Source organism: Wolffia australiana, chromosome 16 (genome assembly GCF_029677425.1).
Source record: "Wolffia australiana isolate 7733 chromosome 16, ASM2967742v1".
Classification (NCBI taxonomy): Eukaryota; Viridiplantae; Streptophyta; class Magnoliopsida; order Alismatales; family Araceae; genus Wolffia; species Wolffia australiana.
The window spans coordinates 13,756,589-13,781,288 of NC_135850.1; the positions used below are offsets into that span (position 1 = coordinate 13,756,589).

Sequence of the window (24,700 nt, forward strand, 5' to 3'; positions counted from 1 at the left end):
CCTGGATGATGAGTGTTAATAATAAGTGGCCTACAAGCCAATAAAAAAATCATTAATCTTGTTCAATTTATTATGAGCCTTGAATTCCTAACGAGACATGTGATATTTATAAAAAAATACATGGATATATCAAATGATGGGTGAATAGAATAGTAAAATAATAGGACAAGGGGCATACAATAGAATAAAACTGCTCATTCTTGCTCATATGATGATGATTTATCTCATGATCATTTGTAAAGAGACGCTGCGGATGGATAATTGGTTGTTTTTATTAAAAGAGTTCACCGAACTTATCTTTATCTCCAGAAGTGGGTGCCTCAATCAGTACGATATGAAGTCAATTGCGAAGTGGAAGTGAAAGGATGAGAAATCGATAGAGATAGAGGGGGAGAGGTTTACCCAGTTGGACTGTGGTAGTGGCTTGGGCAGTGGCTGTTAGCGGAGCTGGCAACAGTGGTGCAGTTGACTCTCAACAGATCTCATGTTGGAGAGCCAAACAAGGATAACGAGGGATTGGGTGGGGGGGGGGGAAGGGACACTAGTGATTTATATCTCTTTCTATAAATAATAACAGTATTATTAATAATACTAATTACTCTTATTGTGCTTGTTCTTTGGTCAATTTTGACATGAAGACCTAAATTGGACCGGACATTAAAAGCCCTAAAATGCCCGACCTCCGGTTAAGTTTGGCCTTGTCTGACTTTGACCTTCCACAGTCATAAGAGAAGCATGCATCTGTAAACACTTTGAGAAATTGAAAAGGAGTTAAGGCAAAGTTTCAATTTAATAAAAAGCTCAAGTTTTGAAACAAAAAATTAATAACAGAATTAACCAAGTCTCTGAGGAAGTTTTCTTATCCAATAGGCTAAAAGTCCCTTTCCGCTCTTTGTAATTTTATATTCTGGTTATCATTTCTCCTCTCCTTTTGCATTTTTATAATGTTATCGAGGCAGAAATGCTGTGAGCCCTGACAAAACATTCTCTAATGTCTACATTAGGGCTCACAACTGGGGCAACACACAAGTGCATCACTGGCATTTACACGAAGCTCTGTCGATGGAAGAGTTGAAGATATTATCTTTTCTCCGTCCTACAATTTCATTGAAATCCAATCCAGCATCTCAAGGAATCCTGATTGGGTGACCATTAACTCAACAAAGAGAGAATATTTCCCTGTGATACAAACAACAGAAGAGTCCCTTGCAAACTCTTCGAATGGGCCGTCATAAATATCCATCCGTCATCTTTGGCCCAAAAAGATGCGGTGAACTTACTGTCCGAGTTTCTCCACCACGTGTTCTCGTATAATTGGTTTTGGTTGTCTAAGGTGGCCCCCGGCTGTCCGCGTGAGGACGAAGAGAGAGTGGGGCGGATCGCCGATCTGCGGTTATCGGACGGTCAGGATGACAGTAGCCGCCGCTTCGAAATTCAACGTTCTTCTTTATTATCAATCTACGCATCCTCCCGTCCTCTCTCTCTCAGAGAGAGAGAGAGAGAGAGAGAGAGAGAGAGAGAGAGAGAGAGAGAGATGAGCAGCAGGGGAGATTTCATTCACCCCGCCTGATCCCGGGAGGAGGACCCTCGCCCCCTGCCTTCTTCCGCGTCGAGAAATTTCTCGCTCGATCTGCGTCGGGCGGCCCGCAATTTTTCATCGGCGCGGTCATCAAGGGGTACGAAATTCGCATACTTTTGCCATTCCGCGGTTTTTCGGAATGAAGAACGGCGAAGATAGTGGCATCGGGTCTCTGCCCATATTACAAGCAAAGGGCAACAAGCCGGTGAGCTGCGCTACTTCCCCGTCGTCTTCTGGGACTTCGCCTTGCGTGTCGCCCTCTTCTGGAGTGGGTTCTACGGACAGGGTGAGGGAGAAGGCGAGGGTGAGTCGGACTTCTTTGATTTTGTGGCACACGCACCAGAACGACGTGTCCGCTGTTCGGAAGCTGTTGGAGGAGGACCCTTCTTTGGTTAAAGCGAGGGATTACGACAACCGAACTCCGCTTCACGTGGCGGCCCTCCATGGCTGGATGGAAGTCGCTCTTTGTCTTCTTGATAACAACGCCGATGTCAACGCCCAGGATCGCTGGCATAATACCGTAAGAACGAGTTTCTCCTCATTCCTCTGCCCTTTTCATATGCTGTTGATTGGCCGGATAATAACTCACAAAACTAACTCTCGAGTCTTTTTTGTAGTTCATTCTTAAAAACGGCATGAGATCTTTCTACCAGCCATTGTCCGATTTCTTTTTGTGTTCGTTCTTAACTCTCACTTTTCATGGTCCCTGCTTGGGGGCTCCGCGCAAGGATGAAACGCACCAGTGGAGAAATGGTCCAGAAATCATGCTTTGCATGGTGTGTGGCGTGATCTGGTTTAATTAATGCTGTAATCAGAAAACTAAAACTAAAATGTGTTAGAGGTTTTCTAAACCAAGGATTGATTGTGTTAAATGGATGTAAGATTGATTCTCTATGCTGCGAATTGTTATGAAATGCTAGGACATCCTGAAACTGAACACATAATGTTTACAAAATGCCGCGCTTGCAGAATTGGAAAGATAAGAGCATTGTACCATATATTTTCTGCGGTAGTTGCTAAAAAATTCCATATGAAGCTCTTATGGATATAGTGGAATCGTCTTTAATCATTTTCACAGTATTCTCCCATATTTCTACTCAGTTCACCAAGTTTATACTTGAATTTCAGCCATTAGCAGACGCAGAAGGAGCTAAGAAGAAAAATATGATAGATCTGCTCAAGAAACATGGCGGCTCATCTTTTGTGAGTTTGAAGTTTTTATTCATTATGTGTCTTATCAGATTTCAGATTTATGTCATGATATTTTATGGTTAAAAATATTCTTAATATCATATGCAGTTAACTGTTAAGTGTTTCGAAGCTTAACATTCTGTCAGGAAGATTACAGAAGGCAGTATCAGCAGAATTTATCATTGTTACCCTCAAAATTTTTACTATGTCCTTTCCATCACCTTTTTTGTGGTTTCATGTTAAACTTGATTTGCTTACACTTTCATGGTTTTATGTTACGATGCATATTATATTAGTCAGTCATATTTGATTGTGCCGTTATTGCGAACAAGAGGTAAACAATTTCTAAGGGTGAGGATTTTGTCTTCCTTCTCTCATTAGATGTAAAGTTGTTACTGCAACTGCATGTTGAAAAAATTAGGTCTTTTAATTTCTATAAATGTAAATATAAATGGTTGCTCTGTAAAGGCAAGCTATTTTTTATTCTAATGTTTCTGTTAGAACGAGCCTTTATTTTATTTTTTATCCTGCTGTCCTCCGTTAATTTTCATTGCTCCCTCTTTATCTCATGTTTGTAAATGTATTCTCAAGTAGATCCGCCAAGTTAGTGGGTAGGAGAAGTTGAATGAGCCCATTATTTCTGTTATCTCTCCAGATTCTTTTCTTTTTTAAGAAAGATCAGGGAGATCACACCAAATTGTTGACCCCCCTGACAATCTCTCCAGATTCATTGGGTAGGAAGAAAACCTGATTATCACTTTGCCAGATATTGATTCCAAACTCGCCAATAGATACTTGAGGATAGTATGTGTACAGAGGGAGGCATGTCAAGGGCCAAGTTGAATTGTGGTAGCAATCTTGGCCCTCTGAAGAAAGGATATTTCCCTCAAGAAAGACATCTGGCACTTTTTTGTTCAAGAACAAGGGGGAGTGGTCTTGAGCACTGGAGATTCTCAGATCCTGTAAGGAGGACGCTGATCTTGAGAATTCTTCTGAAGGACAAGACCGATCTGGTGGGATCCCGTTATCTGACAATCTCTACGTTCATCCTAGGCCCCATTTGTGAATATCTGTCTTTCAGTTCGTGATTTTGTTATTGTAAAAGAATACACAGGGTTGACGAATTCTCATTCTTTTTGAATGTTTATTCTCGAAATTTGGTGCATTTAATCAGATCTGGAGGAGATCCACATCATTTGTATCAGAACCAATCAATCCTTCGTCTGTTCGAGAAAATGGATGAAGATCCTATAGTCGGTCAGGCTTCCTTGGAATTTCAACAAAGAACAGGTGTTATGGACCATCCAATGGATCAGATGGTGATTCTTAAGCTACAATTAAATGGGATGAGTAAATCAATCAGCAGGCTCCTTTGGCAGTACCAGATACATGACCTTCCTGAGATCCGCCTGAATAATGACTGGCCAACCAAAAGTTAGATGTGGAATCTCGTTTCTAGGAAGGGACTTACCAAACTACAGGGAGAGAATGCAGAAGGATGGATTAGACGTGCGGAAAAATTCATTTAATGATATCTGATGCTGGATCATGAAAAAACGAACTTGGAAATTGCACATCGTGAAGAATCTGCTTTAGGTTGTTTTATTAATCCGAGCAAGAAGTCAGTTTTTAAAAAAGAAGTTGGTTTTGAAAATTGGGCAGATTATGATACAAACTATCAATGGGAAGTCTCCTATTCCTAGTCCACCGTCAGCTGTCCTATTAGGGTTGAACAAAACTGATACGATCCTCAGTCTAAGTTCATATTCGAGGGGAGTAGAGGGCGAGGTGAGGTATAAGTTCCTGGTAGAGAGGAGAAACAAGAATGATCTGAGAGGAGGCCGAACTGATGACGCAGGGATCGACCGGGGACGAGCGAACCTAGAAATGGAGAGACGATCACAAGGGACAGGGATCGTAGAGGGAGAGAGAGGACCTAGACATGGAGAGGGGAGACAAGAGACCTTACTTCATTCTTCTTGGCTGCCCTCCTAAAGGGAGGACATCCGTATTTAAAGGAAATACACAATAACCAAATGACTGAAATGCCCTTGTGGTCTAACATGATGAGACTACCCTAGATAGGTTGAGGATCCTATCAGAAACATAGAGAGACAAAGAGGGAAAAAGAAAGATTAAGCCCTAAGCTGAATTCACGTGAAATAGCTGGTTAAATACCAGCATACATGGGCCACTTATATGTGGCCCACTGGCACAAGGGGGAATAAGTCATGTGGGCCACTTATAACACATCGCCCGCTTACACTCAATAGACACTGATGAAAGCGAAGAAGATTTAAGAATAAACTAACGCAAACCTTCCCGCAAAATTCTTGAGGAGGATACATATTGTTGATCTGAGTATTACATGTCTTTATTTTCTCTCTCTTGTTAGCCCATTAAGGGCCCTCTCTAGTCAGCCCATTAGGGCTTCCTATAAAACCCTGTAATCTCTTTCATTTGCTATCAAGAATTGTTCTTTTCTTGTTTACATGGTATCAGAGCCCTAACCCTAACCCTAATCTGGGTTTCTTGGGCTCGACCTTGCGCTCGATCTTGGCGGTTCTCACGACCGCCTGATCTCGCGCTCGGTCTCGCCGTCTCGCTCCGGGCCTCCCAGGCGCTGTCGTTCTGACGTCCGCCGTCCCAGCGTCTTCGCTCCGGCGCCCGCCCGTCCTGGCCGCGCGCCTCGGCTCGCGCCCTCGGCTCGCGCCCTCCCGGCTCGCGCCGCCCGGCTCGCGCCGCTGGCTCGCGCCGCCCGGCTCGCGCCCTCCCGGCTCGCGCCCGGCGTTCGGCGCTCGCCGTCCGGTGACTGTCGTTCGGCGCGCCGCCGTCCGGCGACTGTCGTCCCGGCGCCCGCCATCCCGGCGACCGCCGTCCCGGCTCCCGTCGTCCCAGCGCCCGCCGTCCCGGCGCCCGATGTCCCGGCGCCCGACGTCCCGGCGCCCGACGTCCCGGCTCCCACCGTCCCGGCTCCCACTATCCCGGCGCCCGACGTCTCGGCGCCTGCAGTCCCGGCTTCTCGTCGTTCCGGCGCCTTCTGACTGTGGTCTACTCTGCTTTCATCATGACGAACCCGTTTGAAGCCCAGACCTCTACTGTTACGCCAGACTCGACGCCGGTATCTACGCCACATGCATCTGCGGTGCCTCTCGAGCTCGGGAATTGGTCGTCCTCCTCTAGACCATCCTCTTTGCCTCGGATGCCTCCGGATGGTATGTTTACTGGATTCAATCTCCTGCAATGGCGCCAGTACGTCCATATAACTTTAAAAGGGCGTCTCATGCGCCATCTTCTAGAAGACGGACCTTCCCGGACCGATCCCAAGTATTATGACTGGCTGGACGTTGAGGGGGTAGTTCATCGTTGGCTCTTGGACAGTATTTCACCTAGTGTTAAAGGTGAATTCATGTCTCTAGAGTCGGCTCGGGCGGTCTGGTAAGCAACACTTGAGAGCCACTCCAAGAAGCACAACATTGCGACTCTGTACGAATTGGTACATCGGGCCGCTAACCTGCGTCAAGGGGACCGGTCTATCATGGAGTACAGTACGGAGCTCATTTTGTTGTGGAATGAAATTGACTACTACATGCCGCCCGACCCCCATTCGGTGGACCGCCAATATACTCTTCAACTTCGGGTTTTCCAGTTTCTTATGGGAGTGAACCCGGAATATGAAGTTGTACGGGCTCAGCTTATTCATCAGGAGACTGGTCCTACCTTCAAGGATGCGCTCCACAGTGTGCGGGTTGAAGAATCCCGCTTTCAGCAGGCCCAGAACTCGGCTTCGGCACTTGTAGCTCATTCCTCTTCGTCTGCATGCCCATCGTCGACTCCACCACCCGACTCTTTGCCACGTGGTCCGACGGCTCGGACGGAGGATTCTCCAAAGGGTGATCCTTCGCTGTTTTGCAATTACTGCAAGAAGCGAGGTCACTCTAAGGAGACGTGCTACAAGCTTCAACGGAAACGCGCACAACCGAGCAACCTTGCTGCAGCCGCCTCGTCAGTGCCCCCCCCGGGTCAAGTGCCTATGCTGTACGGTCTTCTCCCGACTAGTGCCTCGCCCGCTAGCTTCACTCCGGAAGAGATGGAGCGTCTACGCCGCTTGCTTGATCCTCCAGTCGTGGGCTCATGCTCCTTGGCCCACGCAGGTATGTCCACCAATCTTCCCACACCTACATCCCCTCCTGGCCATTCTTTTTCCTCTTCCACTTGGCTTCTTGATTCCGGTGCCACCGCCCACATGACCCCAAATCCTCGAGCCTTTCAAACTTATGCACCCGTTTCTGGCTCCTCCAAAGTTAAAACAGCCTCCGGCGATTTCTCACCGTGGCGGGTATTGGTCGTGTGGCCCTTTCCTCTTCTATGCATCTATCTAAAGTTCTTCATGTTCCTCGCCTTACTCATCATCTTCTCTCCCTATCTAGCCTTGTTCGCGACTTGAAACAAGACCTTACCTTCTCTCCTAATTCATGTTTTTATCGTGATAAGGTGTCGGGGAGGACGATTTCCATTGCTGAGGAGCATGAGGGGCTCTATCTTGTTCGTCCTTGTTCGAGTTCTCTTGCTTTTGCTGCTGCGGCAGTTTCCCTTTCGGCTTCCCACGAGCGTTTGTGGCTTCTTCATCGACGTCTCGGCCATCCTTCTTTTGCTACTCTTTATCGTCTCTTTCCTAAACTCTTTCAAGGCCATTCTGTGGACCGTTTTGTTTGTACTACTTGTCGAATTGCCAAACATCATCGTACCACGTATCCTATCTCATCTTCTCATTCTTCGACCCCATTCTCCCTTATTCACACCGATGTGTGGGGCCTTCCCTATTCATAGTACTTCCGGTTCTCGGTGGTTACGCATCTTTATTGACGACGCTACTCGATTCACGTGGGCATATTTCTTGAAGAACGAATCGGAGATATCTCGTGTCATTCCTCAATTTTACTCCCTTATCCAAACTCAATTCTCTATATCCATTCGCTTCGCTCCGACACTGCTAAAGACTACGTTAACACCGCGTTAAGCACCTTCTTCCAAGACAAAGGCATTATCCATGAAACTTCTTGTCCCTATACACCACAGCAAAATGGCGTTGCCGAAAGAAAATTCCGTCACATCTTTGAAATGACTCGGAGCCTTCTCTTCCATATGCATGTGCCCAAGTATTTTTGGGGGGAAGCCGTCTCCACCGCCATCCATCTTCTTAATCGCCTTCCATCTCGAGTGCTTGACTACTCCACTCCCATTGACCGTCTTCAGCATTCCTTTCCAACTCTCTCTCTCCGAACTCATCTTACTCATGTATTTGGATGTGTATGCTATGCGCCCAACCACCAACTTGGTCGTGATAAACTGGATCCCCGTGCTATCAAGTGTGTGTTTGTTGGCTATTCTTCCACCCAAAAAGACTATTTATGCCATCATCCACCCTCTCGTCGGTTCGTCGTCACCAAAGATGCCACGTTTGATGAATTGCTTCCCTACTATTCCTCCTCCTCTCCTGAACCCTCATCGTCCCCATCTCCCTCCGATCCACTCGAATTCCTCATCCTCGTCCCTCGTCCCTCTTCACCGGCCCCGCCCCAACGTGTCTCCGCCTGTTGCTCCTCCAGCAATTGTGCCTCCCGACCCGCCTCCGGCCGCCGTCTCAGCCCCTCCTGTGGAGCCTCCTCCAGTATCTGCTCCTGCGCTCGACCCTTCTGCTGCACCTTCTTCGATTCCTCCGCTCCCTATCCGTCGCTGCCCGCCTGAAAAACGCTATGGTATTACCCTTGCTCGTCGCAAGCCTCGGCTTCCTTCTTCGTCTCCTGCTGCCCCGTCTCCCTCAACCTCCACCCCTCCTGCCACCTCCTCATTAGCCGTGCTGCCCTCTTCCCGTTCCTCTCCCCTCTATCCGTTGGCGGAATCTATCTCCTCTCATCGCCTCTCACCCTCTTATCATGCCCTTCTCACCTCCCTTGATGCCACTTCCCTTCCCAAGACGGTGGACATTGCCCTTTCATTTCCGCATTGGCGTCAGGCCATGGCGGAAGAACTTCAGGCTCTTGCTCACAATGAAACGTGGGATCTGGTTCCTCTACCGGTTGGGAAGCATCTCGTGGGTAGCCGTTGGGTGTATGCTGTGAAGCATAATTCTGACGGTTCTATTGAGCGCCACAAAGCCCGGGTTGTGGCACAAGGGTTCACTCAGAAACATGGCATTGATTATCAGGAGACCTTTGCTCCCGTCGCCAAGCTGAATACTGTGCGGATCTTATTGGCCCTTGCTGCGGATCGGGGCTGGATTTTGCAACAATATGATGTGAAGAATGCTTTTCTGCATGGAGAGTTGACTGAGGAGATCTACATGGCATTACCTCCTGGCTACACTTCCTTAGTGCCATCGTCTCCGCAGTCTGTTGTCTGTCGCCTGAAGAAAGCATTATATGGCTTGAAGCAATCTCCTCGTGCCTGGTTTGGTCGTTTCACGACGGCCATGCAGCGTCGTGGATACCGTCAGTGTAATGGTGATCACACCCTTTTCTACCGCCATTCCACGTCAGGGGGAGTCGCTATTCTTCTTGTGTATGTGGATGACATCATTATTACGGGTGATGATACGACGACCATTACTGAGCTGGCTATGTATCTCGTCAGAATTTGCTATTCGCCATCTTGGCCCGTTGAGGTACTTTCTTGGCATAGAGGTGGCCTATTCTTCCAGCGGGATCTTTATTTGTCAGAGAAAGTATACGGTGGACCTTCTCTGTGAGCTTGGAAAGGAGGACGCCAAGCCTGCTTCGACACCGATTGATGCAAACCATCGACTTGGTGCCGATGCGGATGAGGAGCTTGCTGAGCCTGGCCCATATAGAAGACTTGTGGGAAAACTGCTTTATCTCACCCACACTCGCCCGGACATTGCATATTCAGTGGGTGTTCTGAGTCAGTTCATGCAGATTCCTCGCATGAGCCATTTTCATGCTGCTCATCGTCTCCTCCGTTTCCTGAAGGGCACCATTGGTCGTGGATTATTGTTTCGTCGCCATACCGGCCTGCGTCTTGAAGTCTACACCGATGCAGATTATGCCGGCTCTGTGGTTGATCGTCGGTCCACATCTTGGGTATTGCACCTTCTTGGGCGGCAATCTGATTACTTGGGGGAGCAAGAAGCAGAAAGTGGTCTCTCGATCGAGTGCTGAAGGGGAGTTCCGTGCCCTTGCGCATGGTCTGTGTGAAGCACTTTGGATTACCCAGCTTCTTCATGAGCTACGGTGTCCAGTTCCCTCTCCTGTCCAGCTGTTCTGCGACAACAAATCGGTGATTAGCATTGCTCATGACCCCGTTCAGCATGACCGTACAAAGCACATCGAGATCGATCGCCATTTCATCAAAGAGAAGCTTGAATCGGGAGATTTTTGCACGCCTTATGTTCCGTCCGCTGAACAGCTTGCAGATATCTTCACCAAAGGGCTTCATGCCCCTAGGTTTGAGGAGCTCTATTCCAAGCTGGGTGTGGATAACATCCACGCTCCAGCTTGAGGGGGAGTGTTGATCTGAGTATTACATGTCTTTATTTTCTCTCTCTTGTTAGCCCATTAAGGGCCCTCTCTAGTCAGCCCATTAGGGCTTCCTATAAAACCCTGTAATCTCTTTCATTTGCTATCAAGAATTGTTCTTTTCTTGTTTACACATATCAAGGAAAAAGGAAAGTGCATTCATTCCGCAACTCTTACTTGTCGCTCCTGAGATCAATGAAACAGCATATCTCAGAGGTTTATTGCCAGCGATTTGACATGAAGTTTTAAAATGTACTCCTTATGGCACGAGGGAGGTGATGGAAGTGCCTATTAGAGCTGAGGCAGATTTGAATATATTTTACAGATTTTTGAAAACTTCCTTCATTAGTAGATTTGTCAACTCATTCTTTTCAATGCTCCTATAACTTTTCAACGACCATATACTTGTATAGTCAGAGCTGCCAATTTGTCTTCTACTACTGTGCTAGCAGTTCAATATAACCATGAGAGAATCACAATACATCAATATATAAGAATTACAAAAGCAGATCCAAAATGTGATTCTAATTTGTGAAGGTGATGAAACTCATGACTCACCTCTGGAGATTGATGAACCGATGCACTATTCTTAACTATAGTTAACCTCTGATTGACTCTACACCCTACACACAGGAGCTTTAAAAATGTGGGGCAGCAGACAAGGATTCTAGATCATGATACTCTGATACGATTTGTATCAAATTGGTCAGGAAAGATCAATAAAGTCTACTCGCAGATGTAAATGTGGCAATTGCAAAGTCAGATCCCTCGACCGAGATCCTGGTGATTGCCTATCCTCTTGTGGCTAGCTCCTTTTGATGATATGAATGCCTGCATTTAGTTACTCAAATTGTGACTTCTCATTTATGATGGTTGTAACATCTTGGATTCCAATCTTAATATCTGCACCCAGTATGTACCTACAAAAGGTAATTGCCCTAATGAATAAACAATATGTGATTTATGTTTTCTGTGTGTCATTTGACAACCCTCTTCCTCTCCTTTCCCTTGAAATTTCTCCGATCTGCTATCTGCTGCAGTCAACAGCGTTTTGACGGCCGGAGAGCTTCTTTCATTGTATCAGCGCTTCCATCAGGTCCTACAGTACTTATCTGCTTCTAAATCTGTGAAAGTTGGCTTTGTGATACAGTGTGCACCTGATCATTGGGATATTTCTTTCAGGTGGTCTGAGTTGTTTTTCCTTGAGGGATGATAAGTTCAATTCGAACCTATCTGAACCGGAATTCCAATCAACGATATATGCCAACAATAATACTTGTGTTCCAAGAATGGTAAATGCAAGATATACACTATCAATTTCAATGCAGGCGATCGAGACGACTCCTCCCTCCGTGGAGTTCCTTCTCGAGCTCGGGCGTCTCCTCCAGATCTGGAAGAGCTCTTCCCTCCAGGCGGCGTCGGCTTGATCCTCCGCTCTGGCCTTCCCGATATGGTAATCGGCAGTTGCGTCAAGAGAAATGTTATGACATACCTGCCTGTCGACCCCTTTATTTATAGGGTGGCTTCACAGAGGCTTAAGGTCAGATCGCCTGGTCAACGGTGCGTTGACCAGGCACCCTCTTCTTCTTTCTTTGATATTTCCTAGAGTAGAACCTATCAAGGGAGTACTCATGAACAGAGCTGTAGCCCTTATCATTGGTGTGGGAAGAGCGCCTTCATTGAGAGTAACCCTGACGCTTTGTTTCTTCAGAAAAAAACCCAGACACTCGTAAGCCCACAGGGAGACTTCAATCAACATCCTTAGTTATTCTACCTTCAGAATTTGGTAGTCCAATGGCTTCCAATCTTCGGGTATTCTCTCTGGTTCAGTGATTGCCTCAGCTGAGTATGACAAGAATGTTTATGAATTTCCCAAAAACCCTGAACTGTACAGGCTAAACGGTCCCAACATCTTAAAATGGGCTGATAATGTTAAAATGAACACGGAAGCTGTCAATCCTCATGAATACAGAATTTGAAAGAGGCTCTCTGTCCATCAAAGTGTCGTTGACTCTGGCAGATCGCATATCAGAAAAGTTTAGAGGGAAAGGAGAGGTACAGGGTTGTCGGAGGACATACAGAGAGCATAAGTTGCATCTTACTGACCCCTTAGGGAAAATACCCTTTTTAGTGTACGTTACTGGTTTGGATATTAAGATCTGAATCCAAGATGTTTCAACAGTCATAATTTTCATCTTCCTTTACAAAATCATAGCTTCTAGCTTCCTTTACGTATTGGATTTCAGCTTTGGGAGTTGCCACCTGTGTGGACAAAATTCATAACGGTCGTTGAGGTGGAAAGATGACTAGAGAGATGGCAAGCAAAAGTACTATAGAGAGGGGGATGTTTGGTGCTGCTGAGGTCAGTCTTATCATCCATTCTAATTTTCCACCTCTCAATATTCAAGATACCCACAGGAGTCGGGAATAGAAGGCATGATAAGACGCTTTCTATGGAGAGGATCTGGGCCAAAACAAAGAGGGGGACTTGCGATAGTGGCACGGGATAAAGTATGCCGCCCCATAAAGGCAGGAGGTTTGGGAGTCCTACACATGCAGAGTATGAACACAGCACTACTAACCTAATGGGTTGAGAGAATTATGAATCCACGAGAGGATCTGGTCATCAATTTATTGCGAGACATCTACAGTATGGGACTGAATTGGGACTGAAGGGCAGATCTGTATGATGTAGCATCGTCGTTCTGGCAAGGGCTGAGACAGGCCTTTCCAAGAATGCAAGGTTTTTTTTCGGCCAAGTTTGGTGACGGGGCGACATTTCAATACTGGAGAGATGCGTGGTCGCCATGGAGCAAGTTTAGCCAGACATTCCCCCGACTGTATGCACTTGCCCAGTATCAAAATTCCCACATGCGTGACTGCCGGGATGGCGCGTGGAACCTTATCATACAGGGGACCTTATCAGACAGCGTGTGTCTGAGTTTATGGATATGCAGCAATCCATACTCCAGACACGACCAGAAGATGGGGAATGAGACAGCTGGGCGTGGACAAATGGCCCCGTCTCGGTCCAAGAGGCTTATGCGATGATCCAGGAGGGGCAAGAGGAAGACACAGCATTAGTCAGGGCATGCAGGTTCATATGGCGACAAAAAGTCCCATTGAAGGTGAGGTTTTTTGGGTGGCTGCTAGCACGAAAAAGACTAATGACAAGAGCTTTTCGCAAAAAGCTATACCAAGACACATCGTCGCAATGCATGCTATGCTTGAAGAAGATTGCAACCATCTTTTCTTTGAATGCTCCTTTGCTCGCACTGTTTGGGCCATTCAGATACTCTCAAGGGTGAAGGTGACATCTGAAATGGCTTTTTGGGACTCTGCACAGAATTGCGAGGGAAGAGGAAACAAGGAAGGTGGCCGAGCACTAGCGGTGTTGTAGGCCATCTGATTGAACAGAAACAAGATGTTGTTCAGAGGAAGAATGGCTTCTACAGATGGAGCTATACATGAAGCGGAAGGACTTAAGGCAGCAAGGTTCCCGCGAACGATGGGAGAAGGGAGGTTTTGAAGATGATTGAAAGAAGGGCGAAGGGCCTATAAGGTCCACATGGGAGGTTCATCTATTCGTCGGGTGTTCATCCCTTATTATATTCAAAAAACAAATTTGAGGGATATATCTTCCCATAACTTATCATGAACCGGTAATGGTTGCAATAAGCATGCCATGCTTAGCAAAGAAGATTTATGTGTTTGACAAATACGGCATTCTGAGACATGATTTGATTTTTCCTTTCATACTTTGCCAATAAAATTGTTGAGCAATCATTTTGCAAGTCCTGAGGAAACCCCCATGTTCCTGCATTTTGGGACCATAAAGCTCTTTTAATATATGTGGTATCAACGCAGAGTTGGCCTTGAATGCTGCATACGGAAGCACCAATTGACGCATATATTTTGACCTTTAATATATGTGGAAACGCCAATCAATCTTTGTAAAGTAGCAGGTTGTTATGCTAATGTGCTATGGCTAAAATGCTCAGAGATGCTTCTTCTGTTGAATGGGAGAACGACTCAGCTATTGCATTGTGCTTACCAGATTTATACTTATCTCAAAGTCAAATCATAAGAGCTTAGATGCCCAAGTGAGATAAGGTTGCAGAATTCCTTTTTTATCTGTGTGAATAATTTTTTTGGAAAAGTAGTGTTTCGATTTGTTTACAGACCAGACTATAGCCATCAGTTATTCAAGGGTTACCCACTTCTGATGGATCCAATGTCATCCTGGTTGTAATAGATTGCCTCAGTAAGTATGCACATTCTGTACCAGCAAAACACCCTTTTTAGCACCAGTAATTGCAGAACTGTTTCTTCAGGAGATTGTGAGGTTACATAGCATTCTCAGATCTTTAATTTTCAATGCCACCTTGGAAAGAATTGCACAAATTACATGGGAGAAGATTAAGGTTGAGTTCTGATAAGGTACTATACATGTCATACAAGAGAAGACCCAAGAAGGAACGGATAGATAAGGGTCAACCAAGGGCTGACCCAGAGTCATCTGCATAAAAAGTCAAAAATTTGTGTCATGTGGAGGGCACATGACGACCTTGCAATGAACGGGCTACACTTGTGTTATATATCTCACCACCTACTCCTGTGGATTCATTAGACACCCGGCTGCAAGAACGGGAATACATACTGAACCAACTCATGACCCTCATGGCTAAGATCCAAATGTACAAGGAGGAACAAGCAGATAAAAACAGGCTAGATATTCAGTTCCAGGAAGGAGACAGTATACGTGAAAATTAGACCCTATCGTATGAAGTCCCTGGCCAAAATTTTCGCAGCTGAATTTTATTTCATTTCTCACAGTAATTTTCTCTTAAAAGGTTTGTCAAGTTGTGTGGAAATATTAAGGGACAGAAAGCCAGCATCCGTATTGGAGGCATGATACACAACTTCATACACTAATGGGATGTCTTATCACCATCTTTTCTGGTCTTCCAGGTAGAAGCTTTTGATGTAGTATTGGAAAACAATGTGGACCGCTCGGGTCATCTTGCATCCTTCCCTGATCCGGTGCATCTTCAGATTACTCTGGAGGGAAACCGATCAGGTCACTCTTCCCGTGGTGCCATAGTTCTTCAAATATCTTGCGAACTCTGCTATGTGATTTTGCTTGGATCATGGTCAGAAGTTACTCCGTATAATTGAAAATCTTCTTGAGAATACTGTGTAACTGAATGTACTATTGGGAAATGGTCTCTATAATTCTCTCTATAATTGACAGTGTGATTTCCTGGCCTGACCTCCATAGAGGCCAGGCTTAAGTAGATGCCGTAGTGGGCTGCCCTGGCATGCCCGGGGCAGGCTTCTGTCAGTCCTGTTCCTAGGCTCAATTACCTGTCATATCAGGTAAGCACACTAAAGTTCAGTGCATATAGAACTTTGGAGAGCTACATGACATGATTGGTGGCAGAAGGTTTTACTCATTTGTATATCATTGAAAATTTTTAACCATCTTACCTGGTTACAAAGCTCTAAACAAAAAAAAGAATTATTGCCCTTGCTGCTCTTCTTGACTCGGGAATGCATTGTTAGACAGTCTTTTATTTTTCTTCTTTTCTTTTCCTTCGTTTTCCTTTATTTTCTTCTTCATGTACTAATGGGCCACATGATATAAGTGACCCATTTCGTTTAAGTGACATGGGGCCCACCCTCTCACTCTGTATTGCCTTTTAAAGGCCAATCCCGTTCAATAGAATTAAGTGTGTTTTTGGCCAAAACCCTAGCCAACAGAGCTTCAGGCCAGAGAGCAGCTGGAGAGGAGAGAGGGCTTATGCAAGTTTGACATAGATCACTTTGAAATTGCAATTTTGCATAGAGACATTGAGGAGGTGTATATGTGCCCTCTATGGGGCTATAGATTAATAGGTAAACAGTCAGTTTCTTCATGGTCTGGAAGGTTTAAGGAAGCCATGAAGGATCTGCAATACAATTTGCAAAGAAAGCTGCGATACAATGGCAGCAGGTCGATGTTATTCAAGAATGGATCTTCCTAAGGTTTGACAGTTTTTATAGTCTATGCTCACGACATAATTTTCAATTGAAATGTAGATTACCACATTCTTAAGAAAGAAAGCTGGTGCACAAGTTCCACAAAAGATGCCAAATGTTGAAAGAAGACCAGTCCAGGCATTCCAACAAAAGGATCCTGAATGATTGGAAGATAACCATGATCAGAGAGTTTGCCCCATTGGATTCAACAGGGAGGGTGCCAAAACACTAGATAGAACACACAAAGAACTGAAACAAAAAGAGTGACTTCTACCAACGTTGGGTTTATATATAAAGCATGTTGGACCAGCCGTGTGTTACGCCCCTCACTTCAAAATCAGTCAGTTGAGCGAACGAGAGATCAGGAATTCAAGAATCGGTAATCCCAGAAGTCCCCCTACAGTAACAGAATTCAAGAAGAGCTCGAGTGTGGCAGTAATCCAAGAGCCAAGAGGAAAGATTGAAGGAAAGGGAAAGAACTAGGGAATCAGACACTACGATTCCCTCCCTCTGGATCGGGCAGCTCGGGCTCTCCAGGCCTTGCACTTCAAGACTGAAAGATCTCCAATGCCTTTCTTTACCCTGTGCACTTATTTATTGCCAGCTCTGTTGACCAACTAACTCTTGGTTGACCGAAGGCGTTTGCTCCTTTCGTAGGTTCGAGGTAGGGTCGTATCACCGTGACTCTCTCAAAGACTACATTTTTAGCTACGTCACTGTAATATTACTCTGTTTGGCAGCATATGAGTGTCATGCACTATCTCATGACAGAAATGATATGGAAGAGGAAGAGGCATTGGCCAAAGAAATTGTCAAAGGTGATGACTGAATCACATTTTAACAGAATCATCTGCAAGTTGCTTAAAAAGTGTTATCACATCTCTCAATGGAAGTCTATATGGGTGATGATTATGCTGGATCAATTAAGTTCACAAGTCTACATCTGAAAATTGCTCGTTGGACAGAGGAAATCTTGTAACACGGGAGCAGAAGACAACATTTGGTGGCGCTGCCTTCTAAGAATCTGAATTCAGAGTATGGCAGAGGGGTCGGTAAGACAATCTAAATCTATCACATTCTGGAATAGCTGAGTACTGGAGCCAGAATCAATAAAAGTAAATTTTGATAACAAGTCAGCCCATTGCTATCTGGAGCAACCATGTGCAACATGATAGGATGAAACACATTGAGATTGGTCGATATTTCATTGAGAAAAACATTGTAGCTGGTGTTATGAATACAACTGCTGTATTTATTTGGATCATACAATAGACATCTTCACAAAAAGCCTGCCAGGACCAACATTTCTGAGACTGGCGTTCAAGCTCATCGTGGGGAACAGCCATACGCTGCTTGAAGAGGCTGTTAGCCAGAGCGCTTATTTTTTATTATATGCCCTTCTCCCCCTCTAATTTTCTTTAATTTCTCTTTCTCTCATATTTGTAAACATATCCTTCAGTAAACACTAAGCTATCTAGGCGGCTTAAGGATTACTAGTGGGCTGAGCCCCTTTTTTGCGACTTGTATTTAGACTGCTTAAATGTGGAATTGAGTAAATTTTTTTCTTGATTATTTGGTGAAACCTTTAACCGTGGTGACTGTTGTGGAAACTCAGAGGAATGTGAAGTCCGACAGTATCACGTGTTAATTTTCAGGGACAAAGTGGAAGCCATTTTGAACCAAAACAAGTTCCACCTCCACTCCCAAACAAATGTGATTGGGAAGTTGATCCTTCTGAGCTGGACTTCTCTTCATCAACTCTTATCGGAAAAGTATGTCTACATTTATGTTTTTTGTTGTTGATTCATATTTCAGTGATGGATTGATCGAGAAAAACAGTTATCGGAGTATTCTAAGTAGCCAATAGGCACAAACCTAGAAGGTTTCATATTCTTGGGTTTTCTTCTCAATTTTTAAAACAACCGTTTTCTATTGAAGAACCTTTTCTCTTTTTCCGTTTTTTGAAGGATCTGATTGTCATACTGGATGCAAATCCGACCTCAAAACGTTTCAAGGAGGAATTTCTTTTGAAAATATGAGTTCCTTCATTTTTTTCTCACAAGCTAGTATGCAGTTGGAAAGATTCATGATACAGGCTCTCATACTTAAAAATTGGTCAATAGCTTGTTGAGTTGCTTTTCTTCCATTGCTAAGGAGATTGCATGCAGTTGGAAAATCGGTCAAATCTCTTTACATGTACTTGTTGCATACAAAGTGCTCGGGGCATTGATTATACTTGGTTTCTTGAATGAGGTGGATTCATTTTAAATGTTTGAAAGATGCTTGATAGTTATGGGTGGTAGTGGTTAGTTTGAAGTCCAGGAAGTCCTACTTAGGTTATAAAGCATCTATGTTTCAAATACTGCCTTAAAGTCAAATATTTTCTCAGGGTTCTTTTGGGGAAATACTGAAGGCTTGCTGGCGTGGCACACCTGTTGCAGTTAAAAGAATACTTCCATCACTCTCTGATGACAGATTAGTCACGTAAGATGAATGGTTTTTGTTGGAGCTGCATTTATACTGGGCTTTTTCACAATGTTTCTTTTTTTTAGAAATATTAATTTCTGACCATGGGATTCTTGTCTTCAGGCAGGACTTCAGGCATGAGGTTAATTTGTTGGTGAAACTACGGCATCCAAATATTGTTCAGTTCCTTGGAGCAGTGACTCAAAGGAAACCATTGATGTTGATAACTGAATATTTGAGAGGGGTAGGAATGATCCTTGCTGTTATGTAACTTAGCCTTCGAACTGCCTTGTTGCATCGGTGAAAGCATTAGCCTCAATTTGTTACAGGGTGACCTTCATCAATATCTGAAGGAGAAAGGCTCGCTTCATCCGCTGACTGCTATCAGCTTTGCGCTAGATATGGCCAGGTATATGTCCTGGGCGCCTCATCCCATTCTCTCTATCTTGTTAGTCAGCTATCATGGCCCTTGACAATCATCCATGCCAAGATGACAATGATAATGCCAAAGATTGTTTTTCATAGGCAGGTGGGGATGAAGATGATGACTCATCATGGTCATCACACCCTTGTCACTCATCTTATCAACACTATTGGATGACGAGGGACGAGACAGGTGGTCTTCGTCCTCGTCATTTGTTAGTGCTAGGAGGCCAAAGACGATGACATCCATCACTACCATCTTATCTGCAGACGATGATGAAATCACCATCATCAGTGGATGCCTATTTATTCAAAACATCACTTTGATTGGCTACTTTGACCCATGAGCCCTACAATTTCAGAGGCATGGCATATCTCCATAATGAACCCAACGTCATTATTCACCGGGATTTGAAACCCAGGTACAGACAAAGTCCTTGTTCTTTCCAATAGGCTGTGCTAATCTCTGGATTTTGAAAATCAACAATGCCTGGGGGGTTGCTTTCAGGAACGTGCTTTTAGTGAATTCCAGTGCGGACCATTTGAAAGTGGGAGACTTTGGACTGAGCAAGCTGATAAAGGTGCAGAATTCGCATGATGTATACAAGATGACAGGGGAGACCGGAAGTTATCGGTACATGGCTCCTGAAGTGTTCAGACATCGCAAGTATGACAAGAAAGTAGATGTGTTCTCTTTTGCCATGATTTTGTATGAGGTGGGCTCCTTGGATTATCTTTTGTCATTGGTTGGTTGTCCCCTGTGCCACTGTTCACTGACTAGTTTTTTCTTTCGTGCAATGGCTTGTCGGTGGTAAGATGTTGGAGGGTGAGCCTCCCTTCTCAAATTTTGAGCCTTATGAGGCAGCAAAGAGGGTGGCAGAGGGCCATAGGCCCATGTTTCGCGCCAAGGGGATCCATCCTGACCTTAAGAAGTGAGTCACCACCCACATCTCTTATTATTCCTTTTTTCTAAGGATGGTGTTCCTTCAATGGAGAGGATCATAAATTCTTTGCTTGTTTCTTACTTTGTTCCTGTTTATATGGTGCTTCTTTCTTTATTTTGCGCATTTATACATTTTTCTTTCTTTATTTTTTCTCCCTTTTTTCTTTCTTCTCTCTTTCTCCCTTTCTCGTCCCTCCCTCTTTTTCTTTCTTTATTTGTTTCATAATTTCTCTCATTCTCTCTATATCTCTTTCTTCCCCTATTTGTTTATTTGTTTCTCTCTCTCTCATTCTTTCCATATCTCTTACTCCATTTATTTGTTTCTTTATTGTTCCCTCTCTTTATATATTTCTCTCTTTTTTTCCTCTCTTTTCTTGTTTGTTTATTATTTATTTATTTATTTATTTCTCTCACTCTCTGTCTTAATTTCTCTATCTCATTATTTCTGCTCACTCTTTTTTCTTCCTTGCTCCCTCCCTCCCTTTCATTCTTTATTTCTTTCTTTCTTCCCTCCTTCGTAACTATCTTTGAATTTATGGGTCATCATCTTACTAATTAATGCAGCCGGAGATGATCAGGTTGACAGAGGAGTGCTGGCACGCAGACATGAGCAGGAGACCTCCTTTTCTGGACATCCTCAAGGCGCTGGAGAAGATCAGAGAGGCCACCTTGTCGGCAGACCATTCCCCGGCCTACTTCCCTGCCAAATCATGATGTAGACAACACCATGGTTGTGAGTGTGTGCCCATTCATATGCATTTAAATAAATTAAATATTAGTTTCACAAGAAATTATCAGTCTCTGGCGAAAGAATGCTTTCTGGGGGCCTTTCAAAGGTATCTTACTCTTGCCCAAGTATTCATAAACATGACAATGGATTTGGTAATTTTCTCAAGAGGTTTATTTTTTCCCATTTAAGTTTTGAAAAAGGAAAAAAAAGTGATTTAAGTTTCGGTCAACTAGTGGTTAAGGATAATCGATGGAGTTCATGTGATGATGTTATTTTTGACAATTGTCATTGTGCTCTGCATGATGCATAATTGAAAATGGAACATGTCTATCATATTTTGTCATTGTACTTTATTTGTCATGTCATGAGACATCAATAGTGAACCTTACCTCTGTTCTCACATGCTCTCTCTCTCTCATACCCTCTTTCTTGCTGATCTCTCGTAACCCCTCTCTCTTCTAGTGTCATGCGGTCAAATCCCGAGCTATGTCAATCGCTTGAGTTTGGCGTGTGCCGGCCTTAGTGCTTGGAACAGAACACTGAGCAGCTTTGAACTTGTGCAACATAAGTTTTTTGCAATAGTTTAAAATCACATAGAAGGGGTTAGAGGAGAGCGTGGTGACGCAGCCCCGTTGAGGAATAGGGTCATTGCATTAATATTATAAGTGGTTACATCATAGTCATGATCATTACACGGGGAAGACCACGGACGATACATAGTAGCAAGACGAGGCGCTTCGCGCAAAGGTAGTGTCTACTCTCCGCCTCGAGGCTCGTTGCTCTGCACTCGCCCGCCAGCCTTGTTGGTACACATGTGCCCCCAAGCCAGGCGCCGCGTGCCTGCGGACGTGGCGATCACACATGCCACTCATGCCTTAACGATCACACATGCCACCAGCACCTGCGTTGACACCTATCGCATGCATTCGGAGCGACAAGCCGAGCGTTGTGCGCCCGACACTACCCTCTGGGCCGCAACGCCCCCATGCCGCCTCAACGCTCAATGCGTTACTGCCTTAGTCTCCTAACAGGATGTCTCCCGCCCTGTGCCCCCCACAAACAATGTGCGCGCTACCTGCGCGGCCGGCGCAACATCCCGCACAACTCTACGTGCATCACCCGCGGCATGCCACCCGGCCTGCATGTCCCGCGCTCGTGCACAGCACTTAGCGCTGTCGCGGCGCTTGGCGCTTTCAAGAAGCGTTGGCGTCTGGGCATGGCACTTGGCGCGCGCGCGCTCGCACTTGACGGTCCGTTCACCTAGCACACGCGGACTTCGCTTGATCTGTTCCACCTAAGCGCCAACGAGCACGCGCACCATCCGCAACATATCACCACTACGGGGTTGATGGCATGAAAGATCAGGTTGGGCGTCACCACCCTTAGTGCATCGTAGGACTAAATAGGACATAGTGATTACAGATCATAAGTCTCATGCGAACACGCCCTCCCAATAAGTACGCAAACCTTTGGGCGGGGAATGTCGCTAGTTAGGGGCCTAACACCTAGACACACACACACACTCCATTCCTCTTTTTGAGATCCTGGAAATACAGGTTTATGGATGGGAGAAGATAAACATAGAGAGAGAGAGGGAGAGAGAGTAGGAGAGGTCTACTTCATATTTTTCAAAATTGTATGGACCTTTAATGAAGTTGTCAATCTTTCTCATGTCATCCATCTGAATCAATCTTTCATCTGTCACATCACATCAAGATAAGTTCACCTTCACTGCCACGTGGTTGCCTGCCATTCATCATATTTTAATTTATTGGCACAACACTAGTGAGATGACAAAAAATGTGAGAAATGAGGGTTGTCGAACTAGAAAATGAATTACTCTCCAGTTTTTTCTACAAATGATATGGGCTATATTTACGACTGCGTGATTGTTGATGGGTTTGATGGCCTTGATCGGGATGATGATGAAGTTATTCATGTAGTGGAAAACTTTAAATGGGATTGGAACAACATTCAAAACCTTTTAATGAAATCACATGTTCACATATTAAATCCATGATTTCTCAATTCCTTGAGTGAGAGGAGTTGAGTTGGAAATCTATGCAGCCTCTACAATCCACGGGATCCTTGGCATGTTCAACCTCCATCCTGGCATGCCCCATCTCACTTTCTTGTCATCATATATCGTCCCAATTGCATGGGGAAAGGTGATGAGCAAAAGGAAGAAGGGGGAAGAAGAGTAGGGCCTTAAGCAATTCTGACCCGGTGAATTTACTTGAAACCCTTCCCTTGTTTAAACTAAGTAAAATTTTTTTATAAAAAATCCCTAAAATTTAATTATATCTTTCAACATCCAAAATATCTTTTACATGTGACCCTTCATACCCACATAGTAGTCTAGTTAATAACTCCAATGGTCTAATAACCTTTATTGGCCTTCCAAATTAATTCATTGTATCATCATATAAATTAATCATTCATGGATCAATTTAACCCAAGTGATAGGTCAATTTTGTAGCCTATTGGTGCCAAGCTAGATCATGTGCTCTAGACGATACAAATGAGTGTATTGACTCACTCATGCAACATGTTTGTCATTGGTTATCATGCACATATAGTTCCTTATTTTCTTGACGCTCGTAGGATGACTTAGCGTATGGTAGACTGTAAAAACTTAATCAATCATCTAAGTTACAGTTGATGCATTCAAAAATCATTGGAAAAATCATCTTCGCTATTTGGCTACCATGGCGAAGGATTCTATTGCATCATCTTCAATTTGATGTGATATTGGAGGCACGACCTTTACAAGGTCATTGCTTGGCACTAGAGGGTCAGTCAACATCATGTTGAAAGGGATATATAGTTGCTTCAACTTAGGGTAAATACATCCACTTTCATAGAGTTTCAACTAGTAGACAGATCGATTAGGCAACCACATGAAATATTATAAGATGTCATCGTGAAGGTGAAAACTTTGTTAGTTCCCTGTAGATTTCATAGTGGTTGACATGAAGGTGACCTATGAGTTTATACAAGCTCCAATCATCTTGAGAAGAGCCTTCTTAGCAACGACCAAAGCCATGATAGATTGGGAGATATGCATGGTGGAATTGAAATTGGAAAATGACAAACTGAAGCTGAAGATTGCAAAAATGAAATAATCATCTGGATCTGTAGATAATGTACGTGGCATTGAACTTATGGATGAAGTAGTGGAGGAAAGATTTTTAGAATCATTAAATAAAATGGAGAACTTTTAACATGGAATTTTACAACAAAGTACGGTGGAACTTAAGCCCCTTCTATCAAAAATAAAATATGCCTTCTTGGAGCACAGAAAAGAGATATGTAATCATATATGTGTGGCTTGCATCTGCCCTAAAGGACAGGCTAATTGACCTACTGATGGAACATAGTCGAGCTCTAGGGTGGTCACTTATTGACCTCAATAGACTAGACCCATACATATGCATGCATTGGATTTACGTCGAGGAGAATGCTAGGCCTGTGAGGGAAGCTCAATGATTAGTAAACCTGAAAGTTTGGGATGTGAATAGCCCTTGGGTGAGCCCCATCCATGTTGTGCCTAAGAAAGCTGGACTTACAATAGTTAAGAACAATAGAGAGGAGATTGAAAAGAGATTTCCTACCAAGGGGAGAGTTTACATCAACTGCATGAAGTTGAACTTGTCGACAAAGAAAGAACATTTTCCTCTTTTCCTTTTATTGATCAGATTCTTGAATGTTAAGCATGAAAATTATATTATAGCTTTTTAGGTGGTTATTTAGGCTATAATCAGATTGACATATCCCCAGATTTACCAACAACTGTGAGTCTTGTTATACGA

The 24,700-nt window shown here is 44.3% G+C and overlaps 2 protein-coding genes across 4 annotated transcripts; both read left to right on the forward strand.

The window, feature by feature from the left end:
* The first annotated feature begins 1,474 nt into the window (after nt 1-1,474).
* VIK (VH1-interacting kinase) lies at nt 1,475-21,071 on the forward strand. 3 transcript variants are annotated; one of them, XM_078588473.1, is made up of 11 exons: nt 1,475-2,099; nt 2,197-2,355; nt 2,708-2,782; nt 17,982-18,098; nt 18,716-18,810; nt 18,916-19,036; nt 19,122-19,201; nt 19,578-19,637; nt 19,724-19,931; nt 20,032-20,147; nt 20,723-20,949. In XM_078588473.1, exons 1-11 carry the CDS (start codon nt 1,719-1,721, stop codon nt 20,730-20,732), a joined length of 1,422 nt encoding a protein of 473 aa, XP_078444599.1. In that variant the 5' UTR covers nt 1,475-1,718; the 3' UTR covers nt 20,733-20,949. The 3 variants fall into 3 exon arrangements, with proteins under 3 accessions (XP_078444599.1, XP_078444598.1, XP_078444600.1); XM_078588472.1 differs by having other exon boundaries at nt 1,476-2,099; nt 20,737-21,071; XM_078588474.1 differs by lacking the exon at nt 2,197-2,355 and having other exon boundaries at nt 1,477-2,099; nt 20,737-21,071.
* LOC144714030 (uncharacterized) lies at nt 5,611-7,570 on the forward strand. Its single transcript, XM_078588771.1, has 2 exons — nt 5,611-6,924; nt 7,265-7,570. The coding sequence occupies exons 1-2, from the start codon at nt 6,309-6,311 to the stop codon at nt 7,291-7,293; spliced, it is 645 nt and encodes a 214-aa protein (XP_078444897.1). The 5' UTR covers nt 5,611-6,308; the 3' UTR covers nt 7,294-7,570.
* Nucleotides 21,072-24,700: the final 3,629 nt, after the last annotated feature.